The sequence below is a fragment of the Martes martes genome (assembly GCF_963455335.1).
Source record: "Martes martes genome assembly, chromosome: 1".
Lineage (NCBI taxonomy): Eukaryota > Metazoa > Chordata > Mammalia > Carnivora > Mustelidae > Martes > Martes martes.
Window position 1 is genome coordinate 174,576,153 of NC_137888.1, and position 14,356 is coordinate 174,590,508.

Sequence of the window (14,356 nt, forward strand, 5' to 3'; positions counted from 1 at the left end):
TTATATTCAGCTTCTAAACACCAGATGTTCTTTGTGTCCCTAGCTGTGCCTAAAAGTGCAAAGTAAAAGGGAGAATTAACACAATTATTTGGATAATTTGATGAAAAAAAATCTGTCGCATTTTCAGTATACTGTAGAACAAAAGTATAATTTAGGCTGAAAAATGTGGATAACTGCCTCAGTTCTCCACTTCCTATGGGTTTAGAGTCATTAGTTTTCAGGAAAGCAAGATACTGGATAATGTTTAAGAGCTTGGATCCTGGAATCAGACTACGTTTACAATACAAATTCTAACAATTACTAGCTACTGTGTGACTTTGGGCAAGTGACTTAACCTCTCTGAAACCAATCTTCATCATCTATAGAAGAAATAATACTAGTATCTCTCTTACAAAATTGTCATGAGGATACAATAAGATAATGCATGGAAAAATATGTGCACAGGATCTGGAACATACAAGACTTTGGTGGATGTTAATTATGATGACAATGATGGTGATATCTGGATGTAAATCTATCACTGACTGGTGTGTAACCTTAAGCTTGTCTTCTCTACCCTTAATTTTTCTCATTTGAACAATGGAGATAATATTAATAGCTACTTTTATTTAAATATTATATAAATTAGTATATATGAAGAGTATACTATATTTCCTAACACCGACTAAGCATTCTGAAAACATTAGTTGTTGTTGGTAGTAACAAAATTTCCCTAGGAGAATAGGTGAATTTTTAATATTAGCATTGACACTTACCTCTGGATTGAGGCGTTCACCATTCTTTAACCAGGTGTACCAAGGATCTGGCTTTCCACTAGCTTTGCATTCCCAAAACAGATTGTCATAGATAGACAGGTATGTATTTTGGATTTTTTGTTCCCATTCTGGTGGGGCTGTTTCAAAAATAGACAAGAACAACTACTTGGTAAGTCAATTATCCAAAATATTGTGCAACATTCCAAGGTCTGTACAAAGCAGAAGGACAAGGCCTCCTGGGCCCAACAGTGCTGCAAATACATGATTTGATGGAAGGGAAATACAGAAGCCTCCATGTGGAGTGACGGAAGTCTTGATATAAATATCAGTGGTCCTTTGGCGTAAGATAAATATTTGCCACTTGTCATTTTGATGTACCTTTACAGCAACTTGGGAGTTGTTGGAAAAGGTTCAAATGCAGAACAAGGCCAGAGAATAATTTCATGGTAAATATTAGTGGATAGGTCAAGTTAGAAAATGTATACCAATTCTGAGCCCACTGTGGGCAAGAGGCCTTTGATTATATTTGGTCTGAAATGTTGTAACTAAAAATAAGTGTATCTATATCAGATATAATTACAATTCAGTTTGAAGCACAATTCAAATATGAGTCTCATCACATTTTAGTAGGATTACAGTCCAATTTTTTTTTTAACCCCAGATAAAACCTTTGACAGGCAATGACTACTGAGGCATTTATAGTAAAGTGCCACTTATGTATAAAGTGGTGATGTCCTTACTACCATTGACACAAAAAGGTGGGGTACAGATTAAATGTTTTAAAATTAACATTTCTTCCATAAATATGATATGGGGCTGCCTGGCTGTGTCATTTAATCCCTCTCTTTTATTTAGGTCTGGTCTCAGATATGTAAGAGTAGATGAAATATCCTTTGGAACTGCAGACTATTACAAGTTAGATGTCTTATACATCCAATTGCAGGTAATTCCCCCTCCAATATTTGTAGAGGATTTTTTCAGGGATTTTAAGTAACCTGCTCAAGAAGACATAGTCAAAAAAACACAGAAGCCAAAATTTGAACCCTGAAAGCACATCATCAATCAAGGGGTTGTGTTCAGGCTGTCTGTTTGGGAATGTCAGCCCCAAGATAGGGGGTCAGGAAAAGGAAGAGTCAGTAAGGAAGGAAGGAGGCAATGTGAGGGTCAGTTACTGAGTTGGCCACCGAGATGGGCCACAGTTACTCTAGCTTCTGTGACATTCTAAGGGGTCTTTATAACTGCCTACCTGGGGAAGGGAAGAGGAAGAATTTGTTCACTGGCTCCTGTCCATAGCGATTCAAGAGTGGTAGAGACAGTATGTATTAGAACGCCCAGGCTGTGTATGCTTAAGTGCTGAGGAGACTCCTGAGAACAAAGAAAGCTGGAGGGGGAAACAAGAGGGACTTTGTGTGGCACCTGAGATGAGACCCTGTCAGGTTGCACCTACAAAACATGGAGCTGCTCACTGCAGCGGTGGCTGAAGTAAGAAGTGGGACTGAGAGTCTTTGAAATGTTATACAAGTATGTCCGACTTCCTGGGTTTTCCCGCTGCAACATCTGGTTCCACTGAGATGAAAGGACTTTTAGGGAGCTGGTCACTGAGAGGAAGGAATCGGGATGTCTCACTATAGTAAAAACTAAGCCTGGGATTACCATCTGTGGAAATAAGGGCGGCTTCCGGTTATAGAACATGCTCATCACAGTTTTAAGGGACAAATCAAGGGAAGACTTCGAAGAAGTAGATGCATGGATGAAATTGAATCATGCTTCTGAATATTAACAAAATTTTATAAATTGTAGATGATTGTTTAGAAATTGTTTTAACATACGTTTGGCCTGGGAGAAGAAATTTATACTCACATAAAATTCAAATAGCTTATAAAAGTATGAAATATATATGGATTATTGTTTAATGCAGTAATTACAACTTTAAAACACATTTATTTATTTTATATGTAAATCCTTTGGATGCTTCAGATTCTGAAGACCAAAGTTTTAAATCTTCAACTACATAGTAAATGCATGAAAGGAAGGACTTAGGATTTCAGGTCAAATATATGGGCTTGGATTTTAGATTTTATTTTTTTTCCCTATTGAATGGTTATGGGAAATCATTTAACTTCTCTGAATATGTTTCATTTTCTATAATGATATTAATACTTTAAGATTTCTTTTGGAAGTTACAAAGACATAATATAGAGGGATAGGGTTCTGAATTATAACTTAAACACAGCAATATAATAAAACCAATTCTTTTCTTAAAAATTTCAGGTCTTATGCAATTCTCAGATAATTGAGTCAATTACTGAATTGCTCCTTTGGGAGTACAATGACAAATAAATTAATAGGTGAGCAAGAAACATAATATTTATCTTATTGACCGATTATTCATTATTACTCCACAAGGACCATTTGGACTCATTAAATGACTAATGACATGTATTCCTACCTCTTACTATTGTTAAAAATTATATGAATAGGGCGCCTGGGTGGCTCAGTGGTTTAAAGCCTCTGCCTTCGGCTCAGGTCATGATCTCAGGGTCCTGGGATTGAGTCCCGCATCGGGCTCTCTGCTCAGCAGGGAGCCTGTTTCCTCCTCTCTCTCTCTCTCTCTCTCTGCCTGCCTCTCTGCCTACTTGTAAAATAAATAAAATTAAAAAAAATTATATGAATATATGTTTGTAAAATATATTGTGTAAGTTAACAGTTTTTGTAGAGATGTGGGAGGAAGCACTTTATTATTAATTTCTGGTTTAAAGATACCCTCATTTTCTGTTTAATCATTTAGATATATCTTTGGCTATTTAACAGAAAAGTGAAGTATCTATTAAAAACTAGCCAAAGCCTGTAATACTTTGGTGTCATTAAAATACTTCCACTCACATCTTTACTATTTTATTTACAACAGATGCTGGATTCAAAAGATTGTTCCTTAAAACTTCATACATATGTGTGTGTGTGTAGCTACAATTGTAGAGAAATAATCACCAGGATATCATATTCTATATATAAAATAGTACTTTTCATTCAAGGTTAAAATTGGAAATTCTAAAGGAAATGGAAAATAATATAACAAAGGCACAATATGTTCTCCCCACAGGATACTCTATCGCCATTCCTATGAGGTAATTACAATACCTTAGACTTTTCCAGTTACAAAAAAATTTTTTTTCTCCAATTACTTTATCATTGATTGTAAACATGTCACACAGAAGCATGTTACGTAGGAAAGTATTTTTGGTCATGTATAACTACAATCTTAAAGTTCTCCAGTACAGATAAATTAAATTTAGCAAAGAAGTTAAGAATATCTTAAAAGTACCAAACATTTTGAAAATTCTGGGGTGTATTTTACGGTTTGATTGCTGTAAAAGAAAGAAACAAATTTTATGCAAGTGTGTATTTTAGCCTGGATAAAAGAAGACACGAAGACAATTTTTATATAATACATGCTTTCATTTGAGATTCTGCTAATTGATACAAACATATATTTTAAGTGAAGTAATGACTATTTTTCTATTATCTACATATGAATAGACAAAATCTGGAAAATAGAAACAAAAACTGAAAACTACCATTCAGTATTATGTTTCTCCTGTCATTTTCTCCTTCTTTTGTGAATTCTACTTAGAATTATAATTAAGATTGTCATAGGCTTTTGCTGCATGTTTTATGGGAAATATATTGGATTCTATGGTACTTTGTGTTATAAACTTTTATAGCTTTAATGTGACACTGCTGATCCTTTCAAGGCAATTATAATAAACAATAGCATGCAAAGGCCATGATGGAATTAAAGCTATATTTTAAAAATGGTCATTCCCACCTGTTAGCATCCTCACCTAGCCATGTGTCTTCTTTATTTCTCCTATGACATTTCTACAACATGCTAATGACTTTCACTACTTACTATGAAGGATATTACCAAACATTTCATGTACTTTTTGAAATCCTATTAGCTTACCATAGAAAATGAGTTGACCCTTTGCAAGGTTTCTTCCTCGAAGGTTGCCTGCAACGCACTCATAGAAGCCTTCATCTTCCTGCTGGAAGTTCGGGATTTCAAGAATAGCTTGGGATTTGCTGTACTTGACTTTCCCTGGCAACGGGTTTCCATCCAACCTCCTCCAACTAATATCAGGAACTGGACTAAACAGTTATACCTCATTAGAATAGAAGACGATTCAGTGTTTATGACAGCAGGATAAAATAAGAGTGTCCTTAAGAAAAATTCTCAAGGAAAAATTTCTAATCAACCTATTGTATTGTGACTAGTTTTCAGATCATGCAATCATTCACCATTCACTCATCCAGCAATTTATAACACTTTATTAAGTGCCTGCCATGTGTAAGTCTTGGTGCTATAATCAGGGAGTAAATCAATGAATAAAATAGACATGTTTTTTGCCCTTGAGTTGCTTAAAGACCAGTGGAGAAACATACAATAAATAAATAATAAAAAAAAATAATACATTTGTAAATTGCAGTAAACGAAAGAAAGCAAACAGTCCTTTTAAAAGGAAAAGGAAACAGAAATAGTAACAAGATTATATCAGTGTAAATATGGTGGTCAGGAGATTCTTTGTAAGCATGTGACATTTAAGAGTAGACCAGCTTTTTCTATACTTATAGATATTTATAGACAAAAATACAGATTCCTCTATGGTTAAATTGGTACTTAACAGATAACTGAAGACCTATGCGATGGGCGATCTAGATGATCAAGGAGAACCAGTACTATATAACAGACCTATATGAACTGGGAGCATAGGTTTCATGATTTTCAAAAGAATGTACTCATTTTTACCTTATCTAAAGCAAAAATAACAACAGCAAAAAAACCCCACAAAAGATAATTTTATTTTGTACCTTATTCCTGTTAGAATTTGTGGAGTTCCTTAATATCTTATATCTGATACCTTTAGTCTAACATGAATATCTTTTAAAATAGCAAAAATATATTTAAAATAGCTGAACCTAAGTGTTATCGATAAGGGATGAATTTAGAAATTCATAGTGAGAAAGACCTTGCTTCTACAGGTGTAATATAAAGAAATGCAGGCTATCTGTAAAGTTACAGCAGGAAAGTATTTCTTAACAAACCAATCCTTTGTAGTATCAACCCTCAATCTATTTACATTAACATCTTTCCTTTCCTACTGTCAAGTCATTCTGCATTCCCTTATAGATTTACAGATGATTTAAATGTTTCTATTCTAAATATATTTTAAATTAATAATAATAATAAAAGTAAATCATTTTGCAAAGCCAGACTGTAAACTTTGTCAAAGTTACGGGATTTCTTCAAGTCAACAAAAATAATGCGGAAACTATCCAGTCAAATGAGAAATGGCTGACAAAAATCTGTGGAGTTTGAGCAGTAAACTGCAGAATGCTGGTGATGGTGACTCAGTAGAGGCTTCAAATCAAGCAAAACTGATGAACTCCAAGGAATTTTTTTATTGGCAAACGATGATCTTTCTGTGCGAATCAAAGGTATATACAATATAGAAAGTCATACCTGTGCTCACATATATTTGTCAGAAAACATAATACCCCCCCACAATCACTGTGTGATTTGTCTATTTTTCTCAGGATTAGTAACCTGCATTTTGTTAAACACGAAATAAAATAATTATTATGACAAACTTTAGTTTTTGCCCTTTTAAAAAAACTGTGCCACTTACCACAAATTTAGGTTGACATTTCAGTAGAATGGCATATTCCTGCCAACAATTAACCTCAGATAACTGGTTTTCTTATTAATTCATATTACAGAATACAAAACTACAAATAAAAATGAAGTTTTAGAAGACAATTTATTCACATAGAAAGATCTTTGCCAATTTGGGGGAATTTTATAGTATATGCCCTAGCACCCAAATTTTTAAAAAATATATATGTAGTGCATATGTGAAGATAGTAAGAGTTATTATCTGTGAGTAGTAAGAATATTAATGCCTTTAATTTTTTCTTTCTGCTTATCTCTATTTTCCATTATTTTCCTATAAAAGCATACATTACCTCTGCAATAAAAATTTCTAAGAAAATTTATTTACAAAGAGAAAAACGGAGGCTCTGACACCTGTCTAAATTCATGATCTTTTATTATTTTTTATGACAATGTATCTCTGAGGTTTATGACAAATATATGCAGAGTAACCAACTAAAAAAAGGTTTTAATCTAAAGCATTCAGACAAAAGAAAATCAGTAAAGACTGAGTATATTTCCCATAGTTATAGCATAGTTCTTTATTTTGATTATGAAGACAGAAGTCAATTTTTAACATCACTAAATATCTAAATCTCTGAGTCAGTCTGACACTTAATAATAATAATAATTAAAATAATATCTTAAAAATAGCTACTGCTTATTAACCACAAACTATGTGCTCCATATTATATATGTGTGCAACATGCACAGATAATTTCATTTGCTTTTCCTACAACCAAAGGTGACAGAGCTAGGATCTATTTCCAAGTTTCTTTGCCTCAAAAGCTATGTACTTAATCATAAGGCAATAAAGACCCACAGCTATTATAAGATCCTCTTCTGATAGCTTTAGTATTTGTGGTTTTACAAGAGTAGATGTCCATTTTAAATGTCCAAATTAAGTGGGAGCAGAAAGAACAAGTCCTACCCATCCCAGCTATTCCCACTTTCCCCAAAAGAACTCAATGATAACACTGAAGTCTCTCTGGATAAACTTATTTCCCTAAATGGATGAGACACTATATTCTATAGAGATACAGAGGTATAGAGATATACCTTTCCAATAGAAACAATGCAGCAGAAAATGTCAGTACTCTACCTGTGTGCCTTCTGATCCCTTAGCCATCCCAGATCGGGAAGTGTTATTACCTTCAACAGTTAGTATCTGTATCTCTTTGTTGACAACTACCCTCAAGCTGTTGTAGCTAACTTTTCCTTCACAAAGAGAGAGGTATAGGCAGCTAGGGATTTACACATCCCTAAGGGCAGCTCTTAATCAACAACTGACTGGGTGCTGTGGTACAAATAGTCCAACTCCTTGCCTCTAATGGTTGGACATCTCTAGGGTATGACCTGCACCCTCTCCAGAGCTCCCCTATAGGACTGAGGCAAATTTAACTTCTGTTGAATTTTGCATGATACCATACTCTGCTTGGCTACTCTCCCATCCCTGTCCCACTTCTCCATTCTCTTATGAGTTCTTTCTAAGAACTCTTCTATCAAATCACTTGCAAAAAGATTATCCTTTCATGGTCTGCTTCTTGGAAAACCCATTTATTAGAATTCCCAATATACTTTGACCCTTTTTCTACTTTAATTATGGTATCAACTGTAAGGAACCGTTAAATAATTCTCAGTATGGTATGTCCAAGGAGCCATTAGACAGACATAGAAATGGTATTTTGTGGTATTAAACATCAATGGAATATGAGACCAAAACTGAGCAGTAGAATCCTTGTGGAAAGCCATGACTGTGGAACATACAAGGTCTAAATTATACCAGCATAACAGCAAAAGGCAAGAAATGTAGAAAAGACACAAGGCTGAACAGAGACAGGTAAGTTTCTCACTTAAAAAAGAACACCTTTTAGATTTTTTTTTTCCTTATCTCATTTGGGGTTGTAGTGGTAAGTGTTCTTCCTTAAACCATTTAATTATGGAGAAGGTTATAAGATTCAGTGTGTTGGCTTCTAACATAACAACTTTCAATTCTGAAGAAGGGTACTGAATTCTCAATCTGCAGTGGGCCCGTGTTTATTTGTTTGTTTTTGGTTTGTATTTTAATTGTCCTTAAAAAAAAAAAATGATGCTCCCTATCTTCATTTGATTTGAATTGGGAAGACTACACCTCTGGCTTCAAGAAAGAACACAAGATTCAGGTCTTGCCATTAGAAGCAGGTACACCATAGTCACTGTGATTTGTTAACTGTGGGAACCAAGGCCACCTATCAGAGACAACCACACTCAATTCTGGTACTGCTTTTGGAAGAACTGTTTAAGGGAGAATCTTTCTTCACTGTGGTTTGCTCAGACGGTATAATAGAATCTTAGAACTTCTGGGCAACAATTTCCCACCAAATGGAGAATCTTTAAAAGCCAAAGTTACCACAAAGGAAAGAAACTTGGAGTTCTTCACATGACTAGATCACAACTATGACTAGATCACAACTATGACTAGATGGATGCCCATCATTCCCCAAATCTCTCTTGAACATTTCTCTAAGTCAGTACATCCTTTTTTTTCCTTCTCTTTTTAAAAAATTAACATGTAATGTATTATTTGTTTCAGGGGTACAGATCTGTGAATCATCAGTCCTAACACAACTCACAGCACTCACCATAGCACATACCCTCCCCAATGTCCAAAACCCAGCCACCCTATTACTCCCAGCCCCCTCCCCTCCAGCACCCTCAGTTTGTTTCCTGAGATTAAGAGTCTCCTATGGTTTGGCCCCCTTCCTGGTCTCATCTTGTTTCATTTTTCCCTCCCTTTTCCCCATGACACCCCCGCCCTGACTTAGGCTTGTTTGAGTTATTTTCCTGCTGCTTTCAAACCAATCTTCCCACCAAAAAAAAAAAAAATAAAAAAAATAAAAAAAAAAAAAGACTCGGCAAATAGTTCTGAATGCCTGGGTCTAAATGCTACCTATGTGATTGAATTATACAATATGGAGGTATGGAGGGTTCCCTCTGGATATTACATTTTACACTCCATATATCAGAATTCTCAGGGCAACTAAACTATCAAAAAATTACTCAAACATTTTGAAAGTTTTAAAAAAACAAAAGTCTAATCAAATGTGTTTTATCACTTCATTTTATGTTAAAATTACTAATAGGAGACAAATCAAGCAGTTTTATAAGATTTCACAGTTACTAATTAAATGCTGAGTTTTTTTCAGATTTGTTATGTCACTGCTAAACATGAATGTCATGATCCTCCTGATTATTACTGATAATGTGATATATACAGACAGAATAAATGCAAAATATAGATTACATAAAAATGCATATGCATTTTAATGAAAACTTCCCATTTTGTCCTGAAACTTTTTATGAAGATACTAAATGAACTGCTTTAGATTTAACACCCTCTTTCTTTTCTGAAGGCATCCCAAATGGACAGTGGGTGGGAAGAAATGGAATCATATCAAAAGATGAAATTATTTTAGTAATGAGCTATAGTTTTTAAAGATTTTTATTTATTTATTTGAGAGAGAGAGAGCAAGTACATGAGTGGGGGGAGGGGTAGAGGGAGAGAATCTTCAAGCAGGCTCCCCACTGAGGGTAGAGCCTGATATGGGTCTCCATCCCATGACCCATGAGATCATGACCTGAGCCAAAACCAGGAGCCAACTGACTGATCCACCCAGGTGTCCCAATCAGCTTTAGTTTTTAAATGCAAGTTCATTTTTTCTAAGGCATGTTATTCTTTGTAAATAATAATTATAATTATAATAATAAAACTATCATAATAGAATACTATTTACACAGTACGGAGCAGAACATAGCTCTTATCAGCTGTATTTTGTTCCACCTTTATAAGCATGAATTTACTCATTTATAGAATGGGGAATAATAATAGTACATAAGTCACAGGACTATTGTGAGGATTAAATGATCCAATCCACGTCACATGTGCAATATGATGTCTAGCACCCTAACACTACATTGGACTGTTAATGATAAATCAATAAAATAATTTAAAATCATTATTATGTTATTGTTATTATTTCAAAAGCAAAAATCCTAGCTGATATTTATTTGTTTTCTGTTCTCTGTTAAGGACTCCATATGACTATGCATTCAACATAAACTGATTTATGAATAATTTGTCAGTTAAAATTAGATCTCCACACTGTGAATGAAATGGGTACACAAACATCCCCATATGTCTCTAGAGGTAAATTTCTTGCTTTTCCCTGTTTTATATATCAACTGTTAAGATGCTATTACCCCTGGTCATAGTGGTCATGCTCCTTTCCTCATCATGACAGCAGAGTTCTCTCAGGAAAGATACTATGTGTTTTGCTGTGAGGTATCTTTGTTTTTCAACCTGGTTAATCACCTGGGACCATGGCGGTAGGGAGGAAAGGAATTTGTATACCGAATTCTATGAAGAGAAAAATAGAATGCTGTGTAACACACCTGAGCATGAATATTAACAATCATCAATATAATAATAATACATAATAATAAATAAATAATAAGTAAATCAAAATAATAAAAAATAAACAAATAAATCAAATAATAATAAAAAATAAAAATAATAAATCATATGAATATTAATATCATTAATTGAGTGCTTACTATGTACCAGGCATTGTGACAGATGGCTTCCACATGTCATCTGAGTTAAATACTCAGCTGGCAGCTATTAACAATTCTAATTGCCTTTTTGGAATGGTATTCACGTTTAGACAGGTAATTTCTGCTAAGTTATTACCTGCCAATTCTTCTCCACTTAGAGTTTCAGTACAGGCTAATTTATTGTGATTCACCTTCCAATTCTTTGAGTTACCTCCCATTCTATTATAAACACTAGTAGACTACTTCTTCTACTGGGGCCGAAGCATTATTTTTAGGATCTACCTAGTTTGGCCAGGTTGATGATGTAAAAGATGCTATATTTGCTGGCTGTTCAGTCTAGTTTAAAGTAAGTGGTCTACTGAAAATGCACAATTAAATACTAACACATGAAGAATGTCATGGAGCAAGGCGGATCTTCGAGGGGTCTTCAGAATGGAGATTATTGTTAAATCTCTTGAAACAGTGCTGTTACAGAAGGGAAGTCAAAATAAATGGTGCTATCATCAAAATAAATGGTGCTAACTGCAAATATCAGCCATTTCTGACAACATTTCGCTTTTAGCTCCAATTCCTTCCTACCCTCTCCTTTTTTAAGTCTTCCCAAATATGATGTGGAATTAGAGCTTGGATATAAATCTCAATAAAGAAAACTAATCCAAAGCAACTCTCTTACTCAAAGCTTCCTCAGACCATAGGAGATGCACTCATGAGCCTTGCATTTCAAAAGAAGCATTGCAAAAACCTTTTCTGATTTTGTTACTATTTGTTAAATCAAGTTTGCCTGGAATGTGGGTCCTCACAGTTGTGAAATACCACATAATAATAGCAAAGTTTTCTCTCTCTTTCTTTGTTCCTCCACCCCCTTGGTTTCGTGCTTCTTAAATAAGCATTGCCATAAATAAGGACTTTTACTCCATTTTCTCTTGTCATTATGCTTTTACGGAGTGAGCATCCTATTAATTTTATCTGGAGACAGAGTATATATTTGTTAACCATCTGGCCTAGTTCCAACTTGAATTGGAAGTTAAATTAAAGCTCTTCACACACTAGCAGAAACTGTGCTTCAGTTCTAACTATTAGCCCATAAATAGAATTTTCATTACTAGTGCTTTTTGAGAAAGCTTATATTTCTCCCCTGGATTTCTTAAACCTCATTATCCACAGTTTAAATCCAGGCCATACTAAGTTTTTAACTAGAAACTGGTACAGAGAACCAGTTTCCTAAAATGCTCATGTATGGGATTATTCTTAACTTGAACCTCATTTCAGAAAATCCCGTCAGTGGCCAATTTTAATTGAAGACAGCGAAGCAGAATAACAAAACCAGCAAAGAGTGCCTTTGTTAAATTTTCAGACTGTTCCACTAGCTGCTTTCATTTCCCCAAGTTGAAATATTCATACAAAGAGCTTGGAATGAGACTGTCCTATGGGGATACAATGTGGATACATTCATGAGTTCTGCAAAAGAGCAATCTCACTGTTATGGAAAAAAGGAAAACATTTTTTTCTGAGTGATCTAAATGCAGTCACGATCCTTTTGTATTGGTCAGGGTCTTCACCAGGTTTCTCTCAGGGAAAAATCTTATGGTGTGCATGTATTAGTCTGGTATATTTGACACTACAGTTGTTGGAGCCAATTGAGAAGCCACAAATGGTTTGGTGATAATAGCAACCATAGCAGAATGATGCTTGCAAGTAGGGTAAAAGGACACAGGCAGGTTTTTGTGTGGTTGAATGCAAATTGCCCCATTTTTCTGAGCCTCGGCTTTTTCATTGTAACTAAAAAGATAACAATGGGTACATAAAAGGCTTCTTGAGAGGATCAAATAAGAAAATATGAGTGAGAATCCATGGTGAAATAGAAAGTTTGAACCAAAAATAGGGTTTGCTAAGTTTCCTTATTACCATGATTGTTATCACATTATTATCACATAGGGACAAGAAGGCCTTATTATCTAAAGATTCCCTAAGAATGTTGTTGCCGTTTTCTACTCCTTTTAACTAAGGTAAAATAAGCACTAATTTGCACATGAACCATAAGCTAGAGACTGTTATTCCAAGGTGAAAATGACACTGCATTTAGCAGCTAATTAAGAGCTTGTCCATAGTGTTTTATCAATACATAACATTAACTCTAAATAAATACCTCTCGATCACATGAACATTATGCTGCTCTAAAGTAAAGAACATGTTAATTTGGTTATGGTACGTGAGGTTCTGGAAGCCTGTGTTCCGTCAAATTTCTAGGTCTTGACTTTAGCTCTGCTTATAACCATATCTTTTTGGATAAAGAAGTAAAGGAAACATTACATATGGTGTGCTAACATTTAATCATTCTACCATTAATATATCTAATATGTATTGAGCACATATTAGATGCCTGGTACTGTGTTAAGTGCCTCAGTGAAACCAGGTAACAATACTAGGAGACACAGGACTACTGTTACTGGTATTTTGTAGATAAGGAGACAGGGTCTAGGAAAGGCTGGACAACATGCCCGATATCACACTGTGAACTTAAAAAAGTATTTGAACCAAAGTCTGTCTTTTCATAGAGCTTTAAACCATCACACTTTGCTGCTCCTTCATGAACTAATCAGATACAAAATGAATTACCTTTCTAGGATGTATTAGGATATGTTGAGAAATACAATCTTCATCTAATGAACTAATTTGTTTCACAACTAGTGGATAGAGTTCCTTTTGTTCAAGGTTCAGAAGACAAAAGGATAGAGTTGCTTTGTTTTGTTTTTTGACCTACTGAGATGCCTCCAGATTCCAATACAGGAGCTAAAGTCAAGACCTAGAAATTTCATGGAGCACAGGCCTCCAGAACCTCACACACCATAACCAAATTATCGTTTTCCAGGTCAGCTGGAAAAAAGGAAGCAAGTTACTTCTTTTCCTTTGGCTCAGTACCACCTTGGACCTGAAATCTCATGCAATTGCCAATTATTTAAAAAGTAAGAAACGTAGGTCTCCTGAGAAAGGTGGTGATAGACTGGGATGGGAAGGATGATAAGTTGCTTCCAGAAGCATATATATTCTTCTTGGATGAGTTTTAGAGCCTTTAAATTAGTTTAATTTTAGAAACAGCACTGTCAAACTCCAATTTATGGCTATGGGAAAAAAAAAATGAAAGGAAGGTTTGACACTGGATTCAGAGTATGCCTGTGAAATCAAAAGAGGCCCAACTTGTAGGCTGGGTCCCTGATCTGTGAAAGTGGCCCCTTTACAAGCATTCTTGAGGAGAATTTGGCAATACATTTCAGAAAACTTAGCTTTTTAGATTCCCTTA

General features: G+C 34.9%; 1 protein-coding gene across 4 annotated transcripts in view; it reads right to left on the minus strand.

Moving 5' to 3' along the window:
• Positions 1 to 14,356, minus strand: part of CNTN6 (contactin 6) — a gene marked incomplete at both ends in the record, with an annotated part of 232,208 nt that overhangs the window by 72,334 nt on the left and 145,518 nt on the right. For 2 of the 4 annotated variants that reach the window (XM_080821633.1, XM_080821632.1), the window contains 2 exons: positions 756 to 892; positions 4,720 to 4,899. The exons of 1 other annotated variant lie outside the window; for it this stretch is intronic. In XM_080821633.1, coding sequence (XP_080677759.1) covers positions 756 to 892; positions 4,720 to 4,899 — 317 coding nt within the window. Of the gene's footprint in view, positions 1 to 755; positions 893 to 4,719; positions 4,905 to 14,356 lie in introns of all 4 variants that reach the window. One more of the 4 variants, XM_080821631.1, reaches the window with a different exon arrangement.